We start from the raw sequence: 26,089 nt of genomic DNA on the forward strand, positions 1-26,089 counted from the left end.
AATTCGCTATCCCGAAGTGTCTACGGAAACAGCGACCAAATAGCATCCTGGTAGATCAACAACAAAATGGCAGATTGGCTGAGCGACTTTCATCACGATCGGTATCTTGGATTTTTATGGCTTCTTTTCATCCTCGCGTATTCAAGTCAAAGAGAGGATTTCAATCACCATTTTGCGGTGCTTGTGAGTAAATTATTTCTAGTTTTGCGAAACAATAAACTCTTGTAAAAAGCTTTGGAATACATGTTTTCTGAATGTTGTTTCTCGGACTCAATGGTTTTTTATTTGTGTGTTTTCCCAATTGTTTGAGATATTTATGATTTTTTTCGGGTGTCCGATAATAGGGCACTGTCCAATAATAGGTACCACTACCTTATATTCTATCTGTGATTTGTAAAGTAAACCCGCTGTACAGAATACTGGTTGACTACGCTTGGTTTAATCTTGGCAGGGGTCATGGTACGTATGTTCAAGATGAAAAGCTGATTGCGTCAGTCGCTGGAGTCGTAGAGAGAGTAAACAAACTGATCTGTGTGAAGCCGTTTAAAACAAGGTTAACAAAAACATGTCATTTAGTTTTAGATTTTAGATAACCTTACATCTATTTGTAGCGAATGTCTTGTTGAATTTGAGATTCCTAAAGATTCCCGCTTTTGGTGACAGGCTAATTGGCGGACTTCATAAGGCGGGTACACTATTAGTATATATCATTCAAATTTCTCATTCTTATGTGTCCACAATATGTCCATTTCAGGTACAATGGAGAAATTGGTGATGTTGTTGTAGGACGAATAACAGAGGTAAATGTAACATGCCATTGTTGCTTAGCTGAAGGGTTTCTGTCAGCTGCTACTATGTCATTTCAGATAAAAATGCCAAATGCTGGAAAGCATCCATTTCTAGTGGGCTATTTGGGAAAGCTTTAGCAACATTTTCGAATGAATTTGGTAAATGGAGTATAAAGCTTGCTCACATACGAAAACCTTAGTTTTTGGATGGATATTGAAATTGCTTCACAGAATTCGTCTTCCAATATTTTATTAAAACAATAGCAAAGGTGTAGCTGGTAGGGGCTTTTTAATTGCAGTTTAATTTCAAATACAATTTATCTTTAGGTTGGCCAAAAAAGATGGAAAGTGGAGACCTTTTCAAAACTAGATTCAGTTCTGATGCTATCATCTGTGAACTTACCTGGAGGGGAATTGGTAAGGGTATTATCCATAAAATTCAGTATATTAATCATGAGCATATGGTTATTATACGCACCTCTGTGTAGATACAAAGATACATGAAACTTAATGACACTATTGCTGAACTCTATTTACATATAATTAACTTTTAACTGTAGAGGTTAGATTCAGATAACCTTTATAACATACATCACCAAAAATTTATCGCCCGTGAGGCTTAGGGTTAGTCTTACAGTAACAGTTTGTATCTCTAAAGACCAACTCTTATCAACAGTCCTTTTAGATCCCCCTTATACAGATAAATAATGTGTGGTGAGAGACTTCCAGCTTAACATCCTTATGTGAGAGACGGGGCCTCCAGCTTAACATCCTTACATGAGAAAGACATGGGATTCACAGTCAACATTGTGGAAAGCTAGGATTTTTCTCATCCCCCCCCCCCAAAAAAAATACAAAAATAAAATCTCAAGCTGTCCTGACTGGGGTCACTGGTTCAATGGCTTGAGAATCAACACCCATGTCACTGAGCTATTGCAGCTCTCTTACTACAAAAGTAGTAAATGTACTCACAATATTTCTTTTCCTCACAGAGAAGAAGATCAACACAGGATGAATTGATGATGCGGAACTACTTTGCTGAGGGGGACCTCATTAGCGTATCCTTGTCCCTCTCCCCACCTCACCCCCACACACTCTCCCCACCCTACCCCACACACTCTTCCCACCCTACCCCACACACTCTTCCCACCCTACCCCACACACTCTCCCCATCCCACCCCCACACACTCTCCCCACCCCACCCCACACTCTCCCTACCCCACCCCTACACTCTCCCTACCCCACCCCCACACACTCTCCCCACCCCATCCCCACATACTCTCCCACCCCAACCCCCACACTCTCCCTACCCCACCCCCACACACTCTCCCCACCCCATCCCCACACACTCCCCACCCTACCCCACACACTCTTCCCACCCTACCCCACACACTCTCCCCACCCTACCCCACACACTCTTCCCACCCCACCCACACACTCTTCCCACCCTAGCCCACACACTCTTCCCACCCTACCCCACACACTCTTCCCACCCTACCCCACACACTCTCCCCACCCCACCCGACACACTCTTCCCACCCCACCCCCACACACTCTTCCCACCCTTCCCCCAACACTTTCCCCACCCCACCCACACACACTCTTCCCACCCTACCCCACACACTCTCCCCACCCCACCCACACACACTCTCCCCACCCCACCCCCACACACTCTCCCACCCCACCCCCACACACTCTCCCCACCCCACCCCCACACATTCTCCCCACCCCACCCCCACACACTCTCCACACTCTCCACACCCCATCCCCACACACTCTTCCCACCCTACCCCACACACTCTCCGAACCCTACCCCACACACTCTCCCCACCCTACCCCACACACTCTCCCCACCCTACCCCACACACTCTTCCCACCCCACACACTCTTCCCACCCCTACACACTCTTCCCACCCTACCCCCACACACTCTCCTTACCCCACCCCCACACACTCTCCCCACCCTACCCCACACACTCTTCCCACCCTACCCCACACACTCTCCCCACCCTACCCCACACACTCTTCCCACCCTACCCCACACACTCTCCCCACCCCACCCCACACTCTCCCTACCCCACCCCCACACTCTCCCTACCCCACCCCCACACACTCTCCCCACCCCATCCCACCCCCACACACTCTCCCCACCCCACCCCACACTCTCCCTACCCCACCCCCACACTCTCCCTACCCCACCCCCACACACTCTCCCCACCCCATCCCCACATACTCTCCCACCCCAACCCCCACACACTCTCCCCAACCACCACACTCTCCCAACCCCACCCCCCACACACTCTCCCAACCCCTTCCCCCACACACTCTCCCCAGCCAACCCCCACACACTCTCCCCACCCCATCCCCACACACTCTCCCCACCCCACCCCCACACACTCTTCCCACCCCTACACACTCTCCCCACCCCGCCCCAACACACTCTCCCCACCCCACCCCACCCCCACACACTCTCCCCACACCACCCCCACACTCTCCCTACCCCACCCCCACACACTCTCCCCACCTCATCCCCACACACTCTCCCCATCCCACCCCCACACACTCTCCCCACCCCACCCCACACTCTCCCTACCCCACCCCTACACTCTCCCTACCCCACCCCCACACACTCTCCCCACCCCATCCCCACATACTCTCCCACCCCAACCCCCACACTCTCCCTACCCCACCCCCACACACTCTCCCCACCCCATCCCCACACACTCCCCACCCTACCCCACACACTCTTCCCACCCTACCCCACACACTCTCCCCACCCTACCCCACACACTCTTCCCACCCCACCCCCACACACTTTCCCCACCCTACCCCACACACTCTTCCCACCCCACCCACACACTCTTCCCACCCTAGCCCACACACTCTTCCCACCCTACCCCACACACTCTTCCCACCCTACCCCACACACTCTCCCCACCCCACCCGACACACTCTTCCCACCCCACCCCCACACACTCTTCCCACCCTTCCCCCAACACTTTCCCCACCCCACCCACACACACTCTTCCCACCCTACCCCACACACTCTCCCCACCCCACCCACACACACTCTCCCCACCTCACCCCCACACACTCTCCCACCCCACCCCCACACACTCTCCCCACCCCACCCCCACACATTCTCCCCACCCCACCCCCACACACTCTCCACACTCTCCACACCCCATCCCCACACACTCTTCCCACCCTACCCCACACACTCTCCGAACCCTACCCCACACACTCTCCCCACCCTACCCCACACACTCTCCCCACCCTACCCCACACACTCTTCCCACCCCACACACTCTTCCCACCCCTACACACTCTTCCCACCCTACCCCCACACACTCTCCTTACCCCACCCCCACACACTCTCCCCACCCTACCCCACACACTCTTCCCACCCTACCCCACACACTCTCCCCACCCTACCCCACACACTCTTCCCACCCTACCCCACACACTCTCCCCACCCCACCCCACACTCTCCCTACCCCACCCCCACACTCTCCCTACCCCACCCCCACACACTCTCCCCACCCCATCCCCACATACTCTCCCACCGCAACCCCCACACACTCTCCCCAACCACCACACTCTCCCAACCCCACCCCCCACACACTCTCCCAACCCCTTCCCCCACACACTCTCCCCAGCCAACCCCCACACACTCTCCCCACCCCATCCCCACACACTCTCCCCACCCCACCCCCACACACTCTTCCCACCCCTACACACTCTCCCCACCCCACCCCACCCCGCCCCAACACACTCTCCCCACCCCACCCCACCCCCACACACTCTCCCCACACCACCCCCACACTCTCCCTACCCCACCCCCACACACTCTCCCCACCTCATCCCCACACACTCTCCCACCCCAACCCCCTACACACTCTCCCAACCCCTTCCCCCACACACTCTCCCCAGCCCACCCCTACACACCCTCCCCACCCCCACACACTCTTCCCACCCTACCCCACACACTCTCCCCACCCTACCCCACACACTCTTCCCACCCCACACACTCTTCCCACCCCACACACTCTTCCCACCCCACCCCCACACACTCTCCCCTCCCTACCCCACACACTCTTCCCACCCCACCCCACACACTCTTCCCACCCCTACACACTCTTCCCACCCTACCCTCACACACTCTCCTTACCCCACCTCCACACACTCTCCCCACCCTACCCCACCCTACCCCACACACTCTCCCCACCCCACCCCCACACACTCTTTCCACCCTACCCCACACACTCTTCCCACCCCTACACACTCTTCCCACCCTACCCTCACACACTCTCCTTACCCCACCTCCACACACTCTCCCCACCCTACCCCACCCCACCCCCACACACTCTCCCCTCCCTACCCCACACACTCTTCCCACCCCACCCCACACACTCTTCCCACCCCTACACACTCTTCCCACCCTACCCTCACACACTCTCCTTACCCCACCTCCACACACTCTCCCCACCCTACCCCACCCTACCCCACACACTCTCCCCACCCCACCCCCACACACTCTTTCCACCCTACCCCACACACTCTTCCCACCCCTACACACTCTTCCCACCCTACCCTCACACACTCTCCTTACCCCACCTCCACACACTCTCCCCACCCTACCCCACCCTACCCCACACACTCTCCCCACCCCACCCCCACACACTCTTTCCACCCTACCCCACACACTCTCCCCACCCCACCCGACACACCCTTCCCACCCCACCCCCACACACTCTACACCCTACACACTTTCCCTACAGCATGTGCCTTCCCCCCCCCCCCCCCCACCCCACACACACACTCACATGCACATGCAATCCCCTTTGCTACATGGGCTGTGCCACATGGGTCCCTTAGTAAATCGTCATTTGGGTTGTGCATCCTTATTTAATCCTTGACATCAAGCAGGCTGAAGTCCAGTCGATTTTCTCGGATGGATCACTGTCACTTCATACACGCAGTCTGAAGTATGGCAAGGTACTGTTTGTGGTAACAAATAGCAGTCTGAAGTATGGCAAGGTACTGTTTGTGGTGACAAATAGCAGTCTGAAGTATGGCAAGGTACTGTTTGTGGTAATAAATAGCAGTCTGAAGTATGGCAAGGTACTGTTTGTGGTAATAAATAGCAGTCTGAAGTATGGCAAGGTACTGTTTGTGGTGATAAATAGCAGTCTGAAGTATGGCAAGGTACTGTTTGTGGTAATAAATAGCAGTCTGAAGTATGGCAAGGTACTGTTTGTGGTGACAAATAGCAGTCTGAAGTATGGCAAGGTACTGTTTGTGGTAATAAATAGCAGTCTGAAGTATGGCAAGGTACTGTTTGTGGTAACAAATAGCAGTCTGAAGTATGGCAAGGTACTGTTTGTGGTGATAAATAGCAGTCTGAAGTATGGCAAGGTACTGTTTGTGGTAACAAATAGCAGTCTGAAGTATGGCAAGGTACTGTTTGTGGTGACAAATAGCAGTCTGAAGTATGGCAAGGTACTGTTTGTGGTAATAAATAGCAGTCTGAAGTATGGCAAGGTACTGTTTGTGGTGACAAATAGCAGTCTGAAGTATGGCAAGGTACTGTTTGTGGTAATAAATAGCAGTCTGAAGTATGGCAAGGTACTGTTTGTGGTGATAAATAGCAGTCTGAAGTATGGCAAGGTACTGTTTGTGGTAACAAATAGCAGTCTGAAGTATGGCAAGGTACTGTTTGTGGTGACAAATAGCAGTCTGAAGTATGGCAAGGTACTGTTTGTGGTAATAAATAGCAGTCTGAAGTATGGCAAGGTACTGTTTGTGGTAATAAATAGCAGTCTGAAGTATGGCAAGGTACTGTTTGTGGTGATAAATAGCAGTCTGAAGTATGGCAAGGTACTGTTTGTGGTAATAAATAGCAGTCTGATGTATGGCAAGGTACTGTTTGTGGTGATAAATAGCAGTCTGATGTATGGCAAGGTACTGTTTGTGGTGATAAATAGCAGTCTGAAGTATGGCAAGGTACTGTTTGTGGTAATAAATAGCAGTCTGAAGTATGGCAAGGTACTGTTTGTGGTGATAAATAGCAGTCTGAAGTATGGCAAGGTACTGTTTGTGGTAATAAATAGCAGTCTGATGTATGGCAAGGTACTGTTTGTGGTAATAAATAGCAGTCTGATGTATGGCAAGGTACTGTTTGTGGTAATAAATAGCAGTCTGAAGTATGGCAAGGTACTGTTTGTGGTAACAAATAGCCGTTCAGAAAGTTTCTATTTGTAAGATGCCATGATGGGAGTGAGTGAGTTATAAGCAATGTCACTGAAGGCAGAACCACAGGCCAGAGTCCCCAGCATTTCTTTCACGTCCCCCAATACAAGTAAATGTATTGGGGGGAAACAAGAATAAGAAAAGGGATTCACAGTTCCCAATATAGACAGCCTGTTACATCTCTAAAAAAATCCAAAGCTGACCTGGCATGAGATTGTACCCTGGTCCACTGTCTTGAGAAGCGAAGCCCATGTAACTGAGCGCTTGTGGTGCTCTTATTCTTTCATAGCTCAAGCATGGTACACTTGTGAAGATTCCGCCCACCATGGTCAAGCGGTGCAAGACCCATTTCCACAACCTCCCATGCGGTGCCACCGTCATCATTGGTAATAATGGGTACATTTTCCTGAGTACCATTATAACACCAGAGGCATTAGGTACCGATGGCATGGCAGAGCCAGACCAACCAGACATATCAGAGGTTTGTGTGTTTTATCTAAACCTTACCAACCAGACCAACCAGACATAGCAGAGGTTTGTGTGCTTTACCTGAACCATACCAACCAGACCAACCTCACCAACCAGACCAACCAGACATAGCAGAGGTTTGTGTGCTTTACCTGAACCATACCAACCAGACCAACCTCACCAACCAGACCAACCAGACATGTCAGAGGTTTGTGTGCTTTACCTAAACCTTACCAACCAGACCAACCTTACCACCCAGACCAACCAGACATAGCAGAGGTTTGTGTGCTTTACCTAAACCTTACCAACCAGACCAACCTTACCAACCAGACATATCAGAGGTTTGTGTGCTTTACCTGAACCTTACCAACCAGAGCAACCTTACCAACCAGACATATCAGAGGTTTGTGTGCTTTACCTAAACCTTACCAACCAGACCAACCAGACATAGCAGAGGTTTGTGTGCTTTACCTGAACCTTACCAACCAGACCAACCAGACATATCAGAGGTTTGTGTGTTTTACCTAAACCTTACCAACCAGACCAACCAGACATATCAGAGGTTTGTGTGCTTTACCTAAACCTTACCAACCAGACCAACCAGACATAGCAGAGGTTTGTGTGCTTTACCTAAACCTGACCAACCTTACCAACCAGACATAGCAGAGGTTTGTGTGCTTTGCCTAAACCTTACCAACCAGACCAACCAGACAACGCAGAGGTTTGTGTGCTTTACTTGAACCTTAAAATAGATATAAGATATGGTGGGCTTAATTCAAACGTCTTAATCGATAGAGCCAGTTGTGTGTTTCAGATACGTGCTGCTGACCGTGAAATGCTGGCTCGGCTCCGTAATTGTGTGGTGTTGTTGGCCCACGAGTCTATTTTGTTATTTGATTCAAGTTTGATGTATGCATATGACGAGTCGCTCAAGTTTTCGGTACGTACATCACACAAGTATTCAATATTACACACCGTTATGTCACGCGAGTATTCAATATTATACACCGTTATGTCACAAGTATTCAATATTATACACCAGTATGTCACACAAGTATTGAATATTATACACCGTTATGTCACGCGAGTATTCAATATTATACACCGTTATGTCACAAGTATTCAATATTATACACCAGTATGTCACACAAGTATTCAATATTATACACCGTTATGTCACAAGTATTCAATATTATACACCAGTATGTCACACAATTATTCATTATTATACTTCGTTATGTCACAAGTATTCATTATTATACACCATTATGTCACGCAAGTATTCACTATTATACACCGTTATGTCACAAGTATTCAATATTATACACCATTATGTCACGCAAGTATTCAATATTACACACCGTTATGTCACAAGTATTCAATATTATACACCATTATGTCACGCAAGTATTCAATATTACACACCGTTATGTCACGCAAGTGATGGGTGAGTACGTCTTTCAGTCACGTAAGTATTCAATATTACACACCGTTATGTCACGCAAGTGATGGGTGAGTACGTCTTTCAGTCACGCAAGTATTCAATATTACACACCGTTATGTCACGCAAGTATTCAATATTACACACCATTATGTCACGCAAGTATTCAATATTACACACCGTTATGTCACGCAAGTGATGGGTGAGTACGTTTTTCAGTCACGCAAGTATTCAATATTACACACCGTTATGTCACGCAAGTGATGGGTGAGTACGTCTTTCAGTCACGTAAGTATTCAATATTACACACCGTTATGTCACGCAAGTGATGGGTGAGTACGTCTTTCAGTCACGCAAGTATTCAATATTACACACCGTTATGTCACGCAAGTATTCAATACTACAAACCATTATGTCACGCAAGTATTCAATATTACACACCGTTATGTCACGCAAGTGATGGGTGAGTATACAGAGGTTTGACGAAACATCAGCCGGCTTTGCGACTACGCGACAAGCCTGCATGTAAGCATGGGTAAAAGAACACTGAAGCGCCTGGCTGCATATATTAGCCACTGCATTACTTCAGACTTAGACGCGGGTGGTGGCTTATATATGCGGGGAGGCACTTCAGTGGTTTCACCAATGCTTACATGTGGGCTCTTCATGTAGTCGCAAAGCTGGCTTACGACAATCTACTCAAATATCTTTGAGACACGCAAATACTTGGTCACCAAGCTTGCAAACTTTGGTGCTTTTTTTAAGAACTTATTCTCACTCTCAGGTGAAAGAACTTCTAAAGCCAGAAGTGATAGAAGAGATAGGTACGATGGTACGTCAGCGGCTCCAGGAGTGAATGTAGGAAAGGTATGCTTCAGTTATGATGATCCATGTTACGTAACTAGTTTGTGCTTTGGTGATATAACTTTCCTGTGAGTCTACTGGGTCAACTCTCCATGAATCTCTCAAGTTTTACATTTGCATAACCAAGACAACCACCGAAATCCGTGTGGGATTCTACAAGCTAGCTTCCATTTCTTCTCTTGTCAAGGGGAGTTTTGCACTTGAATTAAGCAGCCTCTGCCAGCCGCCATTTTGTCATCCTAGCAAAATATCATGTGTGGACAAGCATCTTCTTCCATCGGCTCATTTGATGCAGTTATTGTGACATCTTTTATTGGATTTACAGAACTTTGTTTTAATTCGTTATTTCTAAATTTCGTCTCGTAATATCTTCAAATATTGGGCTGACTAGGCCTCTTAAAAAGGAGAGACGCAAGCTAACTAATAGAATCCCACATTAATCAGATGAGAAAAATATGGCACAGAGAAACCTTTCACCCTGCTAGTGCGCAGGTTTTCAGATATAAAGGTACGTTTAATACGCATGTTTCAAGAAACGAAGACACGCTTAGTGTGCAAATTGAACATGTAGTTTTTAAGTTTTTTTTTAACAATCAATTTTTATTCAACTAACTTGACTCTCAAATTACTATGTAAAATATAGATGTACTCCTCAGGGGTCTGTTCCAGGAATTATTAATCAACCCGAACCTCAAATTACCCATGATGCTTTAAACGTGTTGTGGCTTCGGACACATTTCCTAAATGTAAAGAAATGTTGATAAAGTGTCGACTTTAATCGACTCTATTCCTCTATCTCTGTGTAAATAAAGATAAACCTAAATGTATTGTAAAGTGTTTCGACTTTTTGCACAAAATGAATTTGTGTCGCATTGAAGCCCTTTTAAAGAACCCTAGTCACATGCCTTTGTTATCTATTCAATATGGGAAGACAGATTATGTGATTAAATCTCGAAGTAGCCACCTAAAACTAAAATCTCATGCTTGCCCAAATCAGGCGATGACACTGGATTCCTAAGGGTCTGTGTTTGGACCTTCAAACAAATGTAGCGATCAGTAGGTTCCCTCTTGAATTCTATTTCTCTTGGAAACACATGAAATGTAGCAATCAGAAGGTTTCCACTTGGATTTTATTTTTCTTGGAAACACATGAAATGTAGCAATCAGAAGGTTTCCACTTGGATTCTATTTTTCTTGGAAACACATGAAATGTAGCAATCAGAAGGTTTCCACTTGGATTCTATTTTTCTTGGAAACACATGAAATGTAGCGATCAGTAGGTCCCCTCTTGGATTTTATTTTTCTTGGAAACACATGAAATGTAGCAAGCAGAAGGTTTGACCTGGATTCTATTTTTCTTGGAAACACATGAAATGTAGCGATCAGTAACTTTCCACTTGGATTCTATTTTTTCGAGGAAACACATGAAATGTAGCGATCAGCAGGTTTCCACTTGGATTCTATTTTTCTTTGAAACACATGAGATTTAGTAATGAGTCGAATTCGTGAAAGCGAGGCTTTCGCAGGTTGGAGATTATTTTCATTCGTCTTACAAACAACTTTACGTCAAGGCGTGAAGCAGTCAAGACTTATCCAAAGACAGAAATAGTCATCTTGTCGTACATAACTAAAGCTAGCTTTATAACAAGTCAAAAACAAATACAAAAAAAAGAATTTAGTGTTTAACATAGAACGTATGTTATTTGTCCGCGGGCTGGTTGCGACACCGAATCATCACATTTATCTAATTAACTCCACCACCTCACTTAAAGGCCACACCTCTATTTTTTTTTCAAGACAAATATGTGAAGAAATCTCGAAATTACCATCTTGAATAATGATACATTCAAGTGAATTTAATGGAAAATATTACAATAGCTTTCACAAATCAGCCGATGGAAACGGATTCTCTTTCACTTTAACTATTTTGCTAGGATGACAAAATGGCGACCACTGTTAATTAGTGCTCCGTTGATTGCGACACTGAATCATACCATAAATCTCATAAACTCCACCGCGACACTTTACATCGTGACGCCTTGAGGGTTCATGCGAGTGTCTCTTCCCCCTCAGCCACCAGCTTGTTCTAAATTAGGTTAACCAATGCGGCACCGTTGGCGAATTAACCATTTTGTGTCTCCAATCTTAGATGCTCACGTTAATCAAACTAGGCTCTGTCGGCCGCCAAGTTGCCAAGTTGCAAGGGTGAGAAAACATCCATTTACATCGGGTAATTTTTAGAAACTGTTGTGATTTTTTCGATTTAATTCAAGAAAAATAAAGCATAAGATTTTGATACTAGGTGGTTACTGTGCGATGTCTTCTCATAATTTCTCTTCCTGTATTGTTGGGCACAATAATAAAGGTGTGGTTGGCAAGGGCTTTTTAGGTCCCTTTACCAATGTGTTCTGCGATATTCAAGTTTCAGCTGTTTCTGCATATGGAATATTCCACTGTTTTAGATGATATTTACTTTTGTAAATTTACAACTCAATAAATCAGAGTTCTAATTACCAGCATAAAAATAATCAAAATGGGAATTTCGTGACTGGCTCTAAAAATGTCCTTTAGAGCTTTCCTCTTTAGAATTGTTAGGAAATGCTTACATCCATAGCTGTTTGTACAAGTTACGTAGCAAAGATGATCGTTCAGATTATTTATCGATTGCGTACTTTCCTGAGCATTTTTTTGTCTTTGTTCTTATAGTATCTCAACTTGCAAATAATAACTTAGAAAAATGTGTTTTTTGCTTGACCTTCTTGTTATATATTCAAAGAAAACAATGATAAAACCTGTAAGTAAGAAATAGCCAAAGTACTACTATTCCATTTGACACGATTTCCCATTTTTTCTTCAAAGGCGCAATGCCGTTGGCGCCAAATTCGGTTGATCAATCAAAGAAATTTTTCCATCTCCCGCTAAAACGCTTAAGCAATTGCTTTGGAGCCAAGATGCTCGCTCGAGTTGATGTTATCTGTACATTGAGTATTCTCGTTATGTGCGTTAGCAAACAGGAAACGACCTGAAACATAACACAGTAGACATTTTAATTTCTCCTTTGTTATCACCCTCTAGGAAGTCCAAATTAATCACTGAGTCGACAAAACTTTGACTTCTCCTAGATAGAGTCCAAGATAGTAATAATTTTGTTTGGTTTATGCTTTTCGTATGTTGTGTGATTAAACAGTGAGCCGAAGGACCCCTTGGGGATATTTAGGGCATTTCCAACTTGGTAATGCAAAAAATCACCTTTCCTTCTAAACCCACTTCTCAACAGCCAATCAAAACAGCGCTCCAGACTCTGTTAAAAAAATCATTAATTACAATCTAGGAATGCGTAGGAAACATGGAATTAAGTTTGCCTTGAAGGTAGTGGTCATTTCCCCGGCGTCTTTATGACATAACGGTTGGAAACCGTATGAAAGCTTCCTTCCTTGAACCAGATAACTCTAACCCTGGCACTACCCAACCCACCGCCGAACGGCGCTCAATTCACGCTTCTTCCTCTAGAAAATCTCAACATTTTAGCACTTGAAGACCAAAGTCAACATTTGTGTTTCATGAAATTTTAGTTTTAACCTTAAATAAACCCCAACTTTGATTTTTGTGCCAAGCTGTGTGTTTATCTGGCGTGCCGCCGCTATGTCCGAGCTTTCGAAAAAACTTGTTTTCCTTCGGCAAATTGAAGTTTGATCAATGATAACGCGATAACCGTTAACTAGTCTTTGCTTCCCTCCCTTAATCTAGAAAAGCATAAACAGAAATGCGAGTCTAACTAGAGGAAATTTGACTCTGTCGGAATATCCGCTATTTAGCTTTGAACAGTCAGAGTGAGGAAACAAGTTTTTTATCACTTTGATCTCACAAGCTTCTGCTAATATTATCTTTTCCTATTTATAATTTGTGGTGTCTTTATTCTATTCACTGCCCTATGACTACAAATACTTGTGCCATATTGATTTTGTTCTCAGAAAACAATTTCCTCTATTAATCTAACTTTCCTAAATATAATATATATTGATAGCTAAGACGATTAACCAGTGGCGCACTATCATAATGGAATCGGTGGTTATGTTGATTCTCAAAAGCTTCCGAGTCAGCGTAGCACAAGTTAATAAATTCTGTTACGGAGACAAAATTTAAAAGGAATTAACCCGGATTTAATCATTTTTGTCTTTATTAGTACTGCGCTAGTCAATAAGGAAAAAGTTCCAAGGAAGAAAAAGAACACTTCGTTGTGACAGCCGTTTTTTTTTTTTTTTTTTTTTACTAGAAATGATCGCTTTTCGTAACCATTTGAGTCATGGAAGAGCTTTGTTTCGATTCGTTCGAATTTCATTGCGTTTTTATTTTGTTTATTTTAAACAAGTTCAAAACACTAGTGGCTTTCCTCCAAGCCAAGAATAACACATTATAAAAACAGGAAACTCATCTAAAGTAAACTTCATTTTGAAATTAGTTTTTTTACAAAGTTGTTTATAGTTTTTAGTTAAAGGTGCTTGTTCTCAGCTTTGCGCCCGCCTCCTAAAAGGGGTATAAATAAATGTGTTAAAAACCACAAGCTTAATCAAGCTGTCCTGTATTTCTAGTTGTGAATTAACGGCTAATGAGTTTTTTTGTCCACTCTTATTGACAATATATGCGCATTAAAGCTATGGAATTTCTTTCAATCACGCCAGTGTTATTTCATAGCTGTCAATTCCTTCTGCCATTAAGCAAAATGACCTTTTTTCAATCGAACACAAGAGCGGCGCAAATAGAGAAAAAGTTTGCAATAAACTGGCGGTGAGTTTTGCGGTTTTTTTTTAGGAAATTGGAAAGCTTTCGTTCATTGAGACTTGCTTTGGTTACATTACTAGCACAAGACAATGTAGACAAGAACACAATGTAAGGACCCTGACAGTTTGTTTTGGTGTTTTGCTCGCGCCATGACACGTGCCCGAAGCACCTGTCTCGCCAACACTTGAGCCTTTATCGCAAAACTTCGTAAAAACCTCCACTTGAGCAGCCCAAAGCACTAGATGAATACATGCAGAGCTCTACACACTTCATATTGTATGTCATAGAACGGGGAAACGACTTAAAATGCGCGCTTGCATCGAATTAACCAAGTAGACATTTAACAAAAATAATCTTGATTCACTGGCCTTTCAAATTAAGTAAGATTTTAACTAAAACAATTAATTCTAAAGAATGCTGCTGCTAGCAAGAGCTTTTAGCGATTGTTCGGTATATCGATGCATTCAAGGTTAAGGTAAATAGTACAACAATAGGTTTTAGCTCGCTTCGCGATAAAGTGGATATTCGATGGTAATTATTAAACCGTCTTTATCGTTCGCCCTTTTTATTTGGGAAAGTTATTATGTTTTGAATGCTGTTGAAGCTTAAAGCGTGAATTGTCCCTCTGTCATAATACATGCTTAAGAGAAATTAGAATTCTGTAAGACAGCAAGTAGGTTCGTTCAGTTTCGGTGTATTTTCTTTTAATATGTCGCGACTGTACAAACTATTTACATTATTTTATATCAGCAAAATATTGTTCTATACAAGTAATGTTTGCAAGCGTATGCTTCAAACAATTTCTCATTTCAAATCAGCAAAACTTTGATTGGATTTTTTGGGGCTCTAACCATGGTAAATCACCCCTTTTTACCAAACTGACCGCAGCCCAAAATTAACTTTGCGCTCGCGTTCATATCTAGAATTTTAATTGTTCAATAACGCATTTAACAATGCACTGGTGAATCCATCCCACTCGAATCTCTCGAGTGCGTCTCGGAAAAATCGTCCTGGGATTTCTGATCTAAGGATAGTTCGGTTGTAGGTCTGTGACGCGCCGACTTTTGATGAGCGCGCAATCCGGCCAATTGCGAGTAAGCAAAATGACAGACAGTGCACTTGTATGGTTTCTCGCCCGTGTGAAGGCGCGTGTGGTTGCGTAGGGTAGATGATTGGCTAAAGGATTTTTTGCAGAATTTGCACTGAAACGGCTTTTCCATCGTATGAATTCTCATATGAGATCGGAGATTGCTTCTTGAGTTGAACCCTCTTCGGCAAAGAGTGCACTTTAAGCGTCCTGGTACCACATTTCCTTTATTCTCGGGGGTGAACTTGTAAATGGGCTCTCCTGAAAAGAGCGAAAGAAAACAGTTAATTCACGCCTAGCATCTACCAAAGAATAACAGTCTTGCTTTGTTAATAATCGAACTGCGCGCTTGCTAGGGAGATCTTAGCGGGGTGCTCAACTGATTTAACCTTTCCAATGTTTATCTTACGGGGTACATTAAGGCTAAACAATGAACTAAGATTAATTTACTTCTTGGATATTTTGATTTTGCTTTTTAAATGTTCTTTTACTTGAAAGTCACATATATATATTAACTCCCCCAAAGCGCGGGAAAATATTTCTCGGAAAGAGACTTAATCAAGCGCCCCGGTGCGCGAGAACCTGAAGTGACGGAGAGTTAATGCACTTGACTCACTTTTTAGCCACTGACAGAGTTACAGTCAAAACCAGTCATTTGTTGTGAAAATATGACAGTAAATTAGGGAAACGCGTTTTTGTGTGTCTGTTGGGAGGAGGTAGCGTGAGTCTAAAAGTAGCAAATGTTTTCCGTGTTACGCTTTTACTGTCTTTTCTTCAAATAAAAGGTAAACCACATTATGGCTTTTCATCTAAAAAAGGAATTAAGAAGCTTTTTGTACTGTAAATGTGCGTTTTACATTCAGTTGATCACCTGTCTTTCGCTGTAACTCAATATGTTAGGAAATGGAAACTCTCTAGTCTTATAGCAGGGTGAATTCGCTTTAACAAGAATAAACCGTTTTGGATCAGAATGAAAAGAGAAGCTTAAGTAATTTATGGACACAAAAGCCACTGTTTTCGCCTTAGTCTATCTCGATTACCGAGCAAATCTCGGTGTATTATTTACAACTGGTTGTTATGCTTGCAAAAGACAGGTCGAACTGTGAGTTGCCGGTATTATTTAATGCGTTCTGCCACAGCTGCAAAATTGGTTTAAAAACAAAGCAAATGTAAACTGCGTTTCTTGTACAATATAGGTATCCTATTTCAGTGTCTGAGGACTTTACGGTCTACTAGGGGTAAACGGTGTGATTTAAAGGTTGAGCATTTATTATCTTTTAAATAAAATAAATGAAATCTATTTGTGAAAATAAGCTAAAAATGTAATACTTAAGCCTTGTTATATCCCCACGGTAGAACAAATCAGAACATATTATCGGCTGCGTTTATTAGGGTGGAAATGACTGGAATCCAGAGATAGCGTGAATTACTTAGGGACCCGTGCGGGCTTTACTACGACAAAACATCCGTTTCTTTCCTCATCATTTCGCCAGGTATTCCGGAATTAGAGTTACCTCTAATTTCTATCTGCAATGGCTTTATTTCTAGGGTTGGGTTAGAGAAAGTAGTCTGTCAGATATGTGACACGGCCCTGTTTCTAATTATCTCGCTTGAAAGTAAAGACGCTGTTAAAACAGCTGATCATTCTGTAGAACACCAATTTGGAACTAATAATTAACTGTTCGCCCAAGCCGGGATTTCTCGTTCTGTTGATGTAATTACTAGAAGCATACAGGCGTAATTAACAATGTGGTTTTCTGCACTCACTGAGGATTACACAAATGAAATATGTAAAAATGCAATTCCTTGTGAATAGGATTTTGGTTGCGTTTTAAGTCTAACCTTCGATCAACAAAACTTTTTTTACGGACGCGTCAAGTTAAATACGAGATTAAGGGCGTCCTTTTCGATTATTTTATTCTTCGCACATTTCTGTACATTTACTGAATGACGTACATGTCCTTCAGAGATCCTAGCCAAACACGATAAAAGAGCTCTCCGCAAATATCCCCGTAATTTGCGTTCTTTAAAGACCCATTTTTGCGCAATTTGTAATATCCATTATTCCAGTTTAGAGATGAGAATGCAACTAGATTGCCGTTGAGACCTAGATTGTGTTTCGACAAAAACACGACTCGATTTTATCGCAAACAAAGAGACAGATTCAGATAGCAAGAATTTCCACCTGCATTGTATTTAATGGCTAAAATTCCCCCATTCACCGCGACTCTCTTGCTAAAATATTTATTACGGGGCCAAAAATTTCCCCCATGACCGCTTTCTATGCCCAAATTCTAGGTGTGGTATCGATTTGGCATAAACTCTGCGCAGTTTTCGCGCAAGTATAGTTAGGCATCGGCGTGAAGGAGACTATCCCTGCGCGCGCTGCGCCCACCTTCCTTGTTTGAAGAAATCTCTTTGATGGAACCACTTCGTTTAAATAAACTTCGCTTTAATTGATCGCTGTTAAACATACCGAATTGGAACCGTTTACAAATCATTATAGTTTTGCATGAGTTATTCATGTCGCTGTGGGGACGGTTTCCCGGCAAGTTGGGTAAATCAATGGTAGCACCTCCACCTGCCCTTGTGTGCTGGTAGAAAAGAAGAAAAAAAAAAACTGCTATCGACAATCCATGCACTTTTCCTCGTGAATGCGCGATATCTTTAAACTGTCACTTATTCAAAAACAAGAAAATAACTGTGTCATTAACATTGTGTTCTTGGCATTTTGTCTATCACTAGTTTGATACCGTTTTTAATTCTTGTTCCTCTTCCCGCAGATTTCTCTACCTTTATTTCTGCTATTTTTCTCCTTTTAAGCACTCTATCTGGTTGACTAGCCTTGTAAATTTAAACCAAACCCTAGATCTCTTGCAAGGCATCCTTTTTAACCGTGACAAATTGACCGATATCAATTTAAACTTGTTTATTGTTTCCTCTGTCGATGTTGGGATTTTTCTATCATGTTTCAGCCAAGCTGTCAATGGGTATTGGGTCATTTTACTAAAACCAGCGAGATAGCAATCACTTGCATCGCTCCTGGGCTTACAACCATTAAGTGCCGACTAGATCCATCAGATTCACCATTATAGTGTTCAATTAAGCCACAGTTTCATAGTATTTTTACCTTCGACTTAAACAAGCACGCATTTTTCTCCGGGCGAAATGAAATATTGACAAGGTTGGCGGCCATTCATTCCAATTTCTCAATCTCGTTAATGCGACACCTTTTCAAGAATTTTCCACTATTCTCGAAGCGAAAATGGATTAGCGAATTTAAAGGGCACAAATGCATCTTGGATAAAATGTCAAGAATATAATATGATCACGTCCGGCTATTAATTACGAGCCCACAAAACTCGTTAAGTTACCTTTGCATTAACTAAAGCTTGTAAAAAAGTTGGGTTTGGTTTTATCAGGTAGCGCGGAATCCCCCCAGAGGAGTAAAGCACTTAGGGAAGCTTTGTACTGAAGGGGAAATGACCATTTCTCGTGATAAGGAGTTTTGTTTTCGAGAGGTCGAGAGGTTTATGGTCCGTCCCCTACATGTAAAGCAAAGATGGTCTAGTGGCGGAAAAGACCACTAAAGTTTTATTGAAGAAATCCGAAATGAGGCATAAGCGCTCTTGAGTTATTGAAAAACAAATGAGGTTAGAGTTTAGTATTAACCGGAACGGGCCCCGGCACATTAGTAGTTTGTGATAGGCGCCTGGTGCGGGCATGACGGAACACGATTAACGGCGATACAGAAAATGATGATGGTGTAATCATAGACTCACTAGGTAGCGCACGCAATGTTGATTACTGTAATCATAACTTATTATCAAAAGATTGGCTCTCACTAGAATCCAAGCGCAACACAAGCGAGAATCAGTCATACACAAGTACACCACAAGTGAGAATCAGTCAAACACAAATACACCACAAGTGAGAATCGGTGAAACGTAAGCGCAACACAAGTGAGAATCGGTGAAACGTAAGCGCAACACAAGTGAGAATCGGTGAAACGTAAGCGCAACACAAAATCATTAAGCAGTTGCGTTCTCTTGCGCTTGTGCTTGTCTCCCAGTGAGAATCGTGAAAATGAGATGCGATACGCTTTCGTCCAAGCGAGAATAAAACTTATACTCGGTGATAGTCATATGCTTACTAAGTATTGGTGTTTCGAGTAATCATATACTTACTAGGTATTGGTGGTTATAGTAATCATATACTTACTAGGTATTGGTGGTTATAGTAATCATATACTTACTAGGTATAGGTGATTGTGTGTCTTCGGCGTTCTGCCCTCTTCGTCTGCGTCGGTAGTCATTAACAGGAGGAATTCCAGGAATACCAAGAAATTGCATATATGTCCCCCCGTACCATACTAAGAGTTCCTGGTCAGGTGGGACATCCTTGATAGCCCGGTAGTATATGTTCCCGCCGTATTGAAACACTTCTAAATTCTGTTCTTGTTCGTTGCGAGCGCAGTTGACAAACCCCATCCAATTTCTCGGGTTTTCTTCTTTCGCGTCGAGAAAATGGCTGACGCTTCCATCCTCATTCAAAACCTAAAAATATAAATGCTAGTGAGTCTAACAAATCAACTCCAAATCCTTTTATTGTGAAATCCCTTACCCGTAGATGTTTTATTACCTCATTTTAAAAGGCTGTTGAGAGTATTACATAACGTAATCTTTTTTTCCGCAGAAATTTTTATCACTCTCTTTCCCAATTAACTATTAACCGGATCCGTTAGACATTTGGAACAAAACAAAATCGTTTAACCAAATATACAGTCGTTTACGATAGAGTCTTTATCGCCTCGTCTGTTTGTCACCAAGGTCGATGCTTTTTTTTCTTAAGGACAAAAATACAATTCCCCACGCAAACATTCACACTTTTGCGCACTGACGAAGCTCGTGATATTTGCTTTCACGGTTATTGGTATTTCTACTTTACTGTCTAGCACTTTTAGCAGTATAAACGCGATTCTTGTACCTTTTCTAGATACATTACAAAGTGCCCTAATTTCAATGAAGCTCGTATATCAGAGATCAGATCACATAAGTTTGTATACGATATATATTCTTACTCATTGTCACAGCTGTGGTCAACTTGTCTCTGACAGTATAACCACTTCCAATGAGACAAATTAATAAAGTTTTTTTTTTCATATATATATTTTTTTCTTTTAGCGCAAACGAGCCAGGTCTGGCAACCTGCAATAAACTTGCCTTCGACCCCATGGGTAATCATCAACCATAATTTCGAAACCCTCAGAGTTTAATGAACGCGAAACCTCAGGGCCACATGAAAAGCTAAAGAGAAGGAATATAACACCTCCAGAGAAGTGAAATAACACTAAAACATCCACAATATAGAATTAGAATATTAGTAAAACGTCCACAATATAAAATTGAAAAACTCAATTTTTAAGCCCAAACTAGTTCACATACCTCCCACATCAAATTATTGTCGATCTCGTAGTTCACTTGGTCTGGCTTGACTATTCTGCCCGTGTAGGGGCCCATCTGCGTCCCTTCCTTAATCCAACAAGTACTAAACACTCCTAGCTGCACGCCGGGAATCGAGCTCGGCGCTATCGTCACTTGTTCTGGGAGCGACACGAAAGCCATGTAGTACGAATCCGCGTCCACACAGAGCTGTTTGGATCTCACGTTCTCGTTCATAATGTTTGGCAGCATTGTCGGGGACTCGAGTCTTTTAAGATTTTCGGGTATTGGCATTTGCTCAATTTCTAAAGAAAACAATCAGTATCAGTGGAATGCTCGCAGGACTTACCCTTTTTTCTGGTTAGTTTATTGCATTTTCACCTAAACACTGATATCGCGATAAATAGGATTATTTTTGTGTATATTTTTAGGTTTATTTTTGTGTATATTTTAAGATATATTTATGTGTATATTTAAAGGTATATCTTTGTGTATATTTTAAGGTATTTTTGTGTTTTAAAGGCCCACATCAGTTTCTCCTTCTTTTTTTTTCTTTTTTTTTGTAGATTTTTTATCGTGATTCCATGGTGAGAAGCAATCGTCTCGCCGAATTATATAAAAGCAACTCAACAAAATATGTAAACCCCCGATTTAACGAAAACAAAAGGCACTTTGAATAAATAATTGATGCATTTTTATTCAAGTCTACGAGAGGAAGATCTTTCAAGGGCTACTTGTTAAAAACATAACTCGAATTGAGTTCTTAGGGTCAGAACTCCTTGGACACATGTTTTTTAGCGATGAGTTAGAGACGGTTTTCCCTGTGTTTGGTATCAGGTGTTTTGTAATCTTTGATCGTACATTAGAGCAAGTGGTTTATGGAGCGAACTAAATAGTGAACGATAACAATTTCAAATGGTCTTGTTTTATGCGCTGTATTAATCTAGATGGATTGTTATGCTAACACTCTTATCTTACTCTCTCAATCTGTTTTCTTGCACCGTATTGTAGTATTCGCTGAGTCGGGGAGTAAATTTCAAGCGGGTTAAGGAAGTTTATCTCGCAGGAAGGATGTTTTTTAATGTTTTATTATACTGGACCACCATTTGAACAATGGGTTTATTCGGAAAGCGCATTTGGTAAAATTACGAGAAATGAATGTGTAGTAGATAATAGAAAAGGCTGGGTGGGGGACAATGCTTATAAACTCGTTTAAATCACCGATCTAAACAACTCGATTTGGTTAACAAGAAAAAAACGGCGCGCTTCCCCTGTACAGACACCCCGGGTCATTTGATTGCAACCAGTTATCTTCCATTTCTGGGGAAATAACAATAATAATTTCCTTCGTCTACGCGAAGTAAGTTTCAAGGATTTGTGTCGCTGTTTAATGGCCGTGTCAGAAGGTTTTGTTCTTTCAATTTCGCTATTCTTGTCTCTTTGTTACTTGTCCTAGTTACGAGCCATGCAAATCCCAGCACAATACCGAGACTCTATTAATTACGCGATGAAAGCGATGAACACTCGCTAATTCACCAATAGAATTATTTTGTAAGAAGTGATGGTAGGACATGCGTAAAATCTAGACATATTCATGGTACAATCCACGAGGAATTTTGCGGTAATTTTAGTATTGATGATTACTTCTTCACCGTGTTTTACTCTCGGAATCTAGAAATAGTGGCGTTCTTCTATCTGGGGATATTTCTGTCAAGGTGATTTCTTGGCCAACCCATCGACTGTTTATGTATTCATCACTGATACACCTGCGCTGGTAAATTGGGCATTTAGATCTTATTATCTCGCTGAAATTACAATTGAAACTAGGAAGCGTTTGTGAGCATTTCTTTTCTCAAAATGGTGTTTGTTCGCATATAACATACTAATGAGAGTTTTGTACTTTGCCCGGAAATTAACTCAGGGTGTCTAACCAGTTACTTTAAGAAACACTTTGTTAAGAGTGAGACCGTGAGCGTGTGTTCCTAGTTACAGGTAGTAAAACGACTTGATTGGTCGGTGGAAACACTGAGGATAAAAAACTCGGTATTTTGCACCACCATGCGCACGTCGAGTGGTTTGTTTGAAATCAAAACCACCCATCGTGCGCGTGGCGGTAACAAGCCCCCAAACACACTACTTGATTCTGTTAGGATTTTCAAGATGAAAAACAAAGATGCAATGAACTTCTCGTATGCCTTGGCGATTTAGAAATATTGAGTCGAAATATGATGCGCGCGCGCGAATACGGATTTCCCCTTGCCTTGTTTAGAAATAGAATCTCAAGGGCTTTTACTTGCTAATGAGGCGAAATGTAACTCATTATTAAAACCAGCAACTATAGTAAAAAAACCTCTTAGCGTTCGTAAATGTTTAATGCCCCTTGTTGGTTAAATTCCGAGGAGAGCAGTGTTGACAGACTCCTCTTTTCTGAATAAAGATGTGGACCGTCACTTGCGCCGCTTAAAAGCAAGGTTAAATAACTTCACTTTTTAACCATAGTAATTACATCATTTCGTCTCGCTGACAATTCGCTGGAGCACCTAAAAGCTCATATTTACACAATTTGCGCGCGGCGCTAGAAACCCGGAAAATAAACCAACTCACATGTGAAAAATAAAAAGAAGGAAATATTCTAAGAAATAAAGCACATACCTTCGTCTGAGGCGTAGTCTAGTTTTTCCAAAATACTGGACTTGAAGGTTAACTCCTTCTGCCCTCCAAAAACATTACACCATTTCCCATAAAGAACACTCCGTAGCACTTCTTGGCTGATGCTCAAGGGAGTCGCGGGTCTGTTCCAGGCCTCCATGACAGATGAGTACGCTCACTGATTCGAACCCCTCTACAACGCACTATGGCCGGAGATAAATGAGCGTGCGCGCTTTTATACGCGTCCTGATGTTTGTCTCTGACAATGATCTTGTCACGGACAATAGCAATGCCAAACTAAATAATCCTTTGTAATAAATCAAATATTTTGCACGGAGCCTTTCGCACGTTACCGGGTTCGGGCTTTATACTGTTTTAATGAGCTCGCGCGGACTCTTTTAAACACCTGCATCGGATGCCTAAAGCGCATGCGCGCGTTTCCCGTTGAGCCGAGATTTGGTGGTGCGCGCGCTAGGCGGAGGGGCGCGTAATTACGTGCACGGCACATAAACGGTCTGTTTATCTTCACTTCATTACTGCATATCCTCTTTTTAACTTGGGCCCGGGGTAATTGCTTACAACAGCTATGCTTTTTGTTTACGGCACAAAGCACGGCGCAATCATGGTTACTTCTCTAAATCCCAATTCAAAGGGTGCGTATTTCGCTGTTATCGAATCAATGCTTAAATATAATAATTTTACTTTTTTTTCTTTAAAGTAGATCCGATAAAGTCTTAGATAATTTACTGTGGTTGATAGGGTTAGTGTAGCTTTCCGCTTTTATGGCCCTTTCAATAAACTTTTATCCATTTTTCCTTGTTTTTTTTTTCTTGATGAGAAGATCCCGCGCTTAACCAGTAAGAGGACTGGGAACTCATTTTGCTAATAAAGTATATGTTAAAAACCGCAACAACCCCGGAAAACTGCGATCCAGCCCGCAAAAAATCACAACAAAGATTTCCATGATTCGGTCAAATTGCCTCTGGAAGGGGCCTATTAAATTTTTCTGCTACGATAAGGATCCATGCGTCGAACGCTTCCAGAGACTGGTGTTTTAGCCTTTACGACCTCTCTGGCACAAAAGGATTTCTTCACGGATCAATCACCCGCGATTAGAGTGAATGCCGTAATTAAAGGTACGACAACAGTTTCCTTTGAACAGAAACCTTATTAAAATTGTCACCAGTACTCTATTAAGGACTTGTATACCCGCGCCTAATGGAAAATAAATACGGGGTTTAGCAGAAGAGGCTGGTTTTGCATACGGTCTTGTTAAGTAAAAGCGCGCCTCTCCACTGTGTTACACAGGGCTCATCTTGAGAGCTGACGCTGTCTGCATGCCAGTGGCGCGTTATTACTGAGCCGTTGTGTAGGTTTTGGTGGTGAGAGAATTCCGTTGTGTTTACGCTCTTGGGGTAATCGCAGAGCTCTAGGTTTTTAAGTAATGATATTTGAAAAGGAGCTGAGTTTTTGGATAATGGTGATTAGCTGTATTCCTATGGGATGTTCTAGAACTAACATGTTATTCTTATCTGAGGAATTCTGTAGTTTTGATTGCAATGGTTTTCGTTTCGTTGCTTTCACTATAAGGCGGTTTCTCAGGAAGGTTTGTAGGTCGTATTCTCCTCATGAAAGCTCCCATCGAATTTAATTTTGAAGTTTGCTTGGTGGTTATTAGAAGCTATTAAAAACATTCTTTCTCTTGGTTCTAGAGTTGAATTCATTTAGTCATGTTTTCCGGACTATACACCGGGTGTTATGTTTCTATTGTAGTTTGATTCTGGGCAAGTACTGTCGATCGTTTAAGTCTGTGATTTGTAGGTCCGCCTTACGTCAGTCGAGCCTGGTTTTTATGCTTTCGCTCGTTAAGACTATTTTCAGCGAGATTTTTCCTGTACTGCGCCCAGTCCTTCCTTTGCTGGCTAAAGTCTTGTGATAGTACTGTATCGAGAATTAAAACTGTGTGCAGTGAGAGGTTCTGTTCAGGTGGTTTCTGAGTCCGTGTTTTGCTAGACAGAGAGTGAGATATTTCCTATGTTGGTTTTTGCGTCCTGGTTGCGCTAGCGCAGAGAGTGAGATATTTTCTACGTTGATTTCTGCGCCCTGGTTGCGCTAGCGCATACAGTGAGATATTTTCAACGTTTATTTTTGTGCCTTCGTTTCGCTAGCGCAGAGAGTGAGATATTTTCTATGTTGGTTTCTGTGCCTTTGTTTCGCTAGCGCAGAGAGTGAGATATTTTCTATGTTGATTTCTGTGCCTTCGTTTCGCTAGTTCAGGCAGTGAAAGGTTCTTTGCCCGTGTCCCACCTGCTGTGTTGGCG

General features: G+C 42.9%; 2 protein-coding genes across 5 annotated transcripts in view; one reads left to right on the plus strand and one right to left on the minus strand.

The window, feature by feature from the left end:
- Positions 1-26,089, plus strand: part of LOC5507962 (exosome complex component RRP4) — a 36,703-nt gene that overhangs the window by 725 nt on the left and 9,889 nt on the right. For 3 of the 4 annotated variants that reach the window (XR_007312474.1, XM_048731115.1, XM_048731116.1), the window contains exons 2-9: positions 452-553; positions 755-800; positions 1,116-1,205; positions 1,781-1,846; positions 5,717-5,785; positions 7,329-7,520; positions 8,322-8,447; positions 9,733-9,815. Coding sequence is in view for 3 of the 4 variants with exons in the window: in XM_048731115.1 (XP_048587072.1) it covers positions 452-553; positions 755-800; positions 1,116-1,205; positions 1,781-1,846; positions 5,717-5,785; positions 7,329-7,520; positions 8,322-8,447; positions 9,733-9,804 (763 nt within the window). In the remaining variant the exon portion in view is untranslated. Of the gene's footprint in view, positions 1-451; positions 554-754; positions 801-1,115; positions 1,206-1,780; positions 1,847-5,716; positions 5,786-7,328; positions 7,521-8,321; positions 8,448-9,732; positions 9,816-11,961; positions 12,111-26,089 lie in introns of those variants that run through there. The other variant, XM_048731114.1, reaches the window with a different exon arrangement.
- LOC5507953 (PR domain zinc finger protein 12) lies at positions 15,279-24,152 on the minus strand. The gene is made up of 4 exons (XM_032376715.2): positions 23,772-24,152; positions 21,123-21,424; positions 19,934-20,234; positions 15,279-15,939 (listed from the first exon to the last, which is right to left on the minus strand). The coding sequence occupies exons 1-4, from the start codon at positions 23,926-23,928 to the stop codon at positions 15,539-15,541; spliced, it is 1,161 nt and encodes a 386-aa protein (XP_032232606.1). The 5' UTR covers positions 23,929-24,152; the 3' UTR covers positions 15,279-15,538.

This window comes from Nematostella vectensis, chromosome 8 (genome assembly GCF_932526225.1).
Source record: "Nematostella vectensis chromosome 8, jaNemVect1.1, whole genome shotgun sequence".
NCBI lineage: Eukaryota > Metazoa > Cnidaria > Anthozoa > Actiniaria > Edwardsiidae > Nematostella > Nematostella vectensis.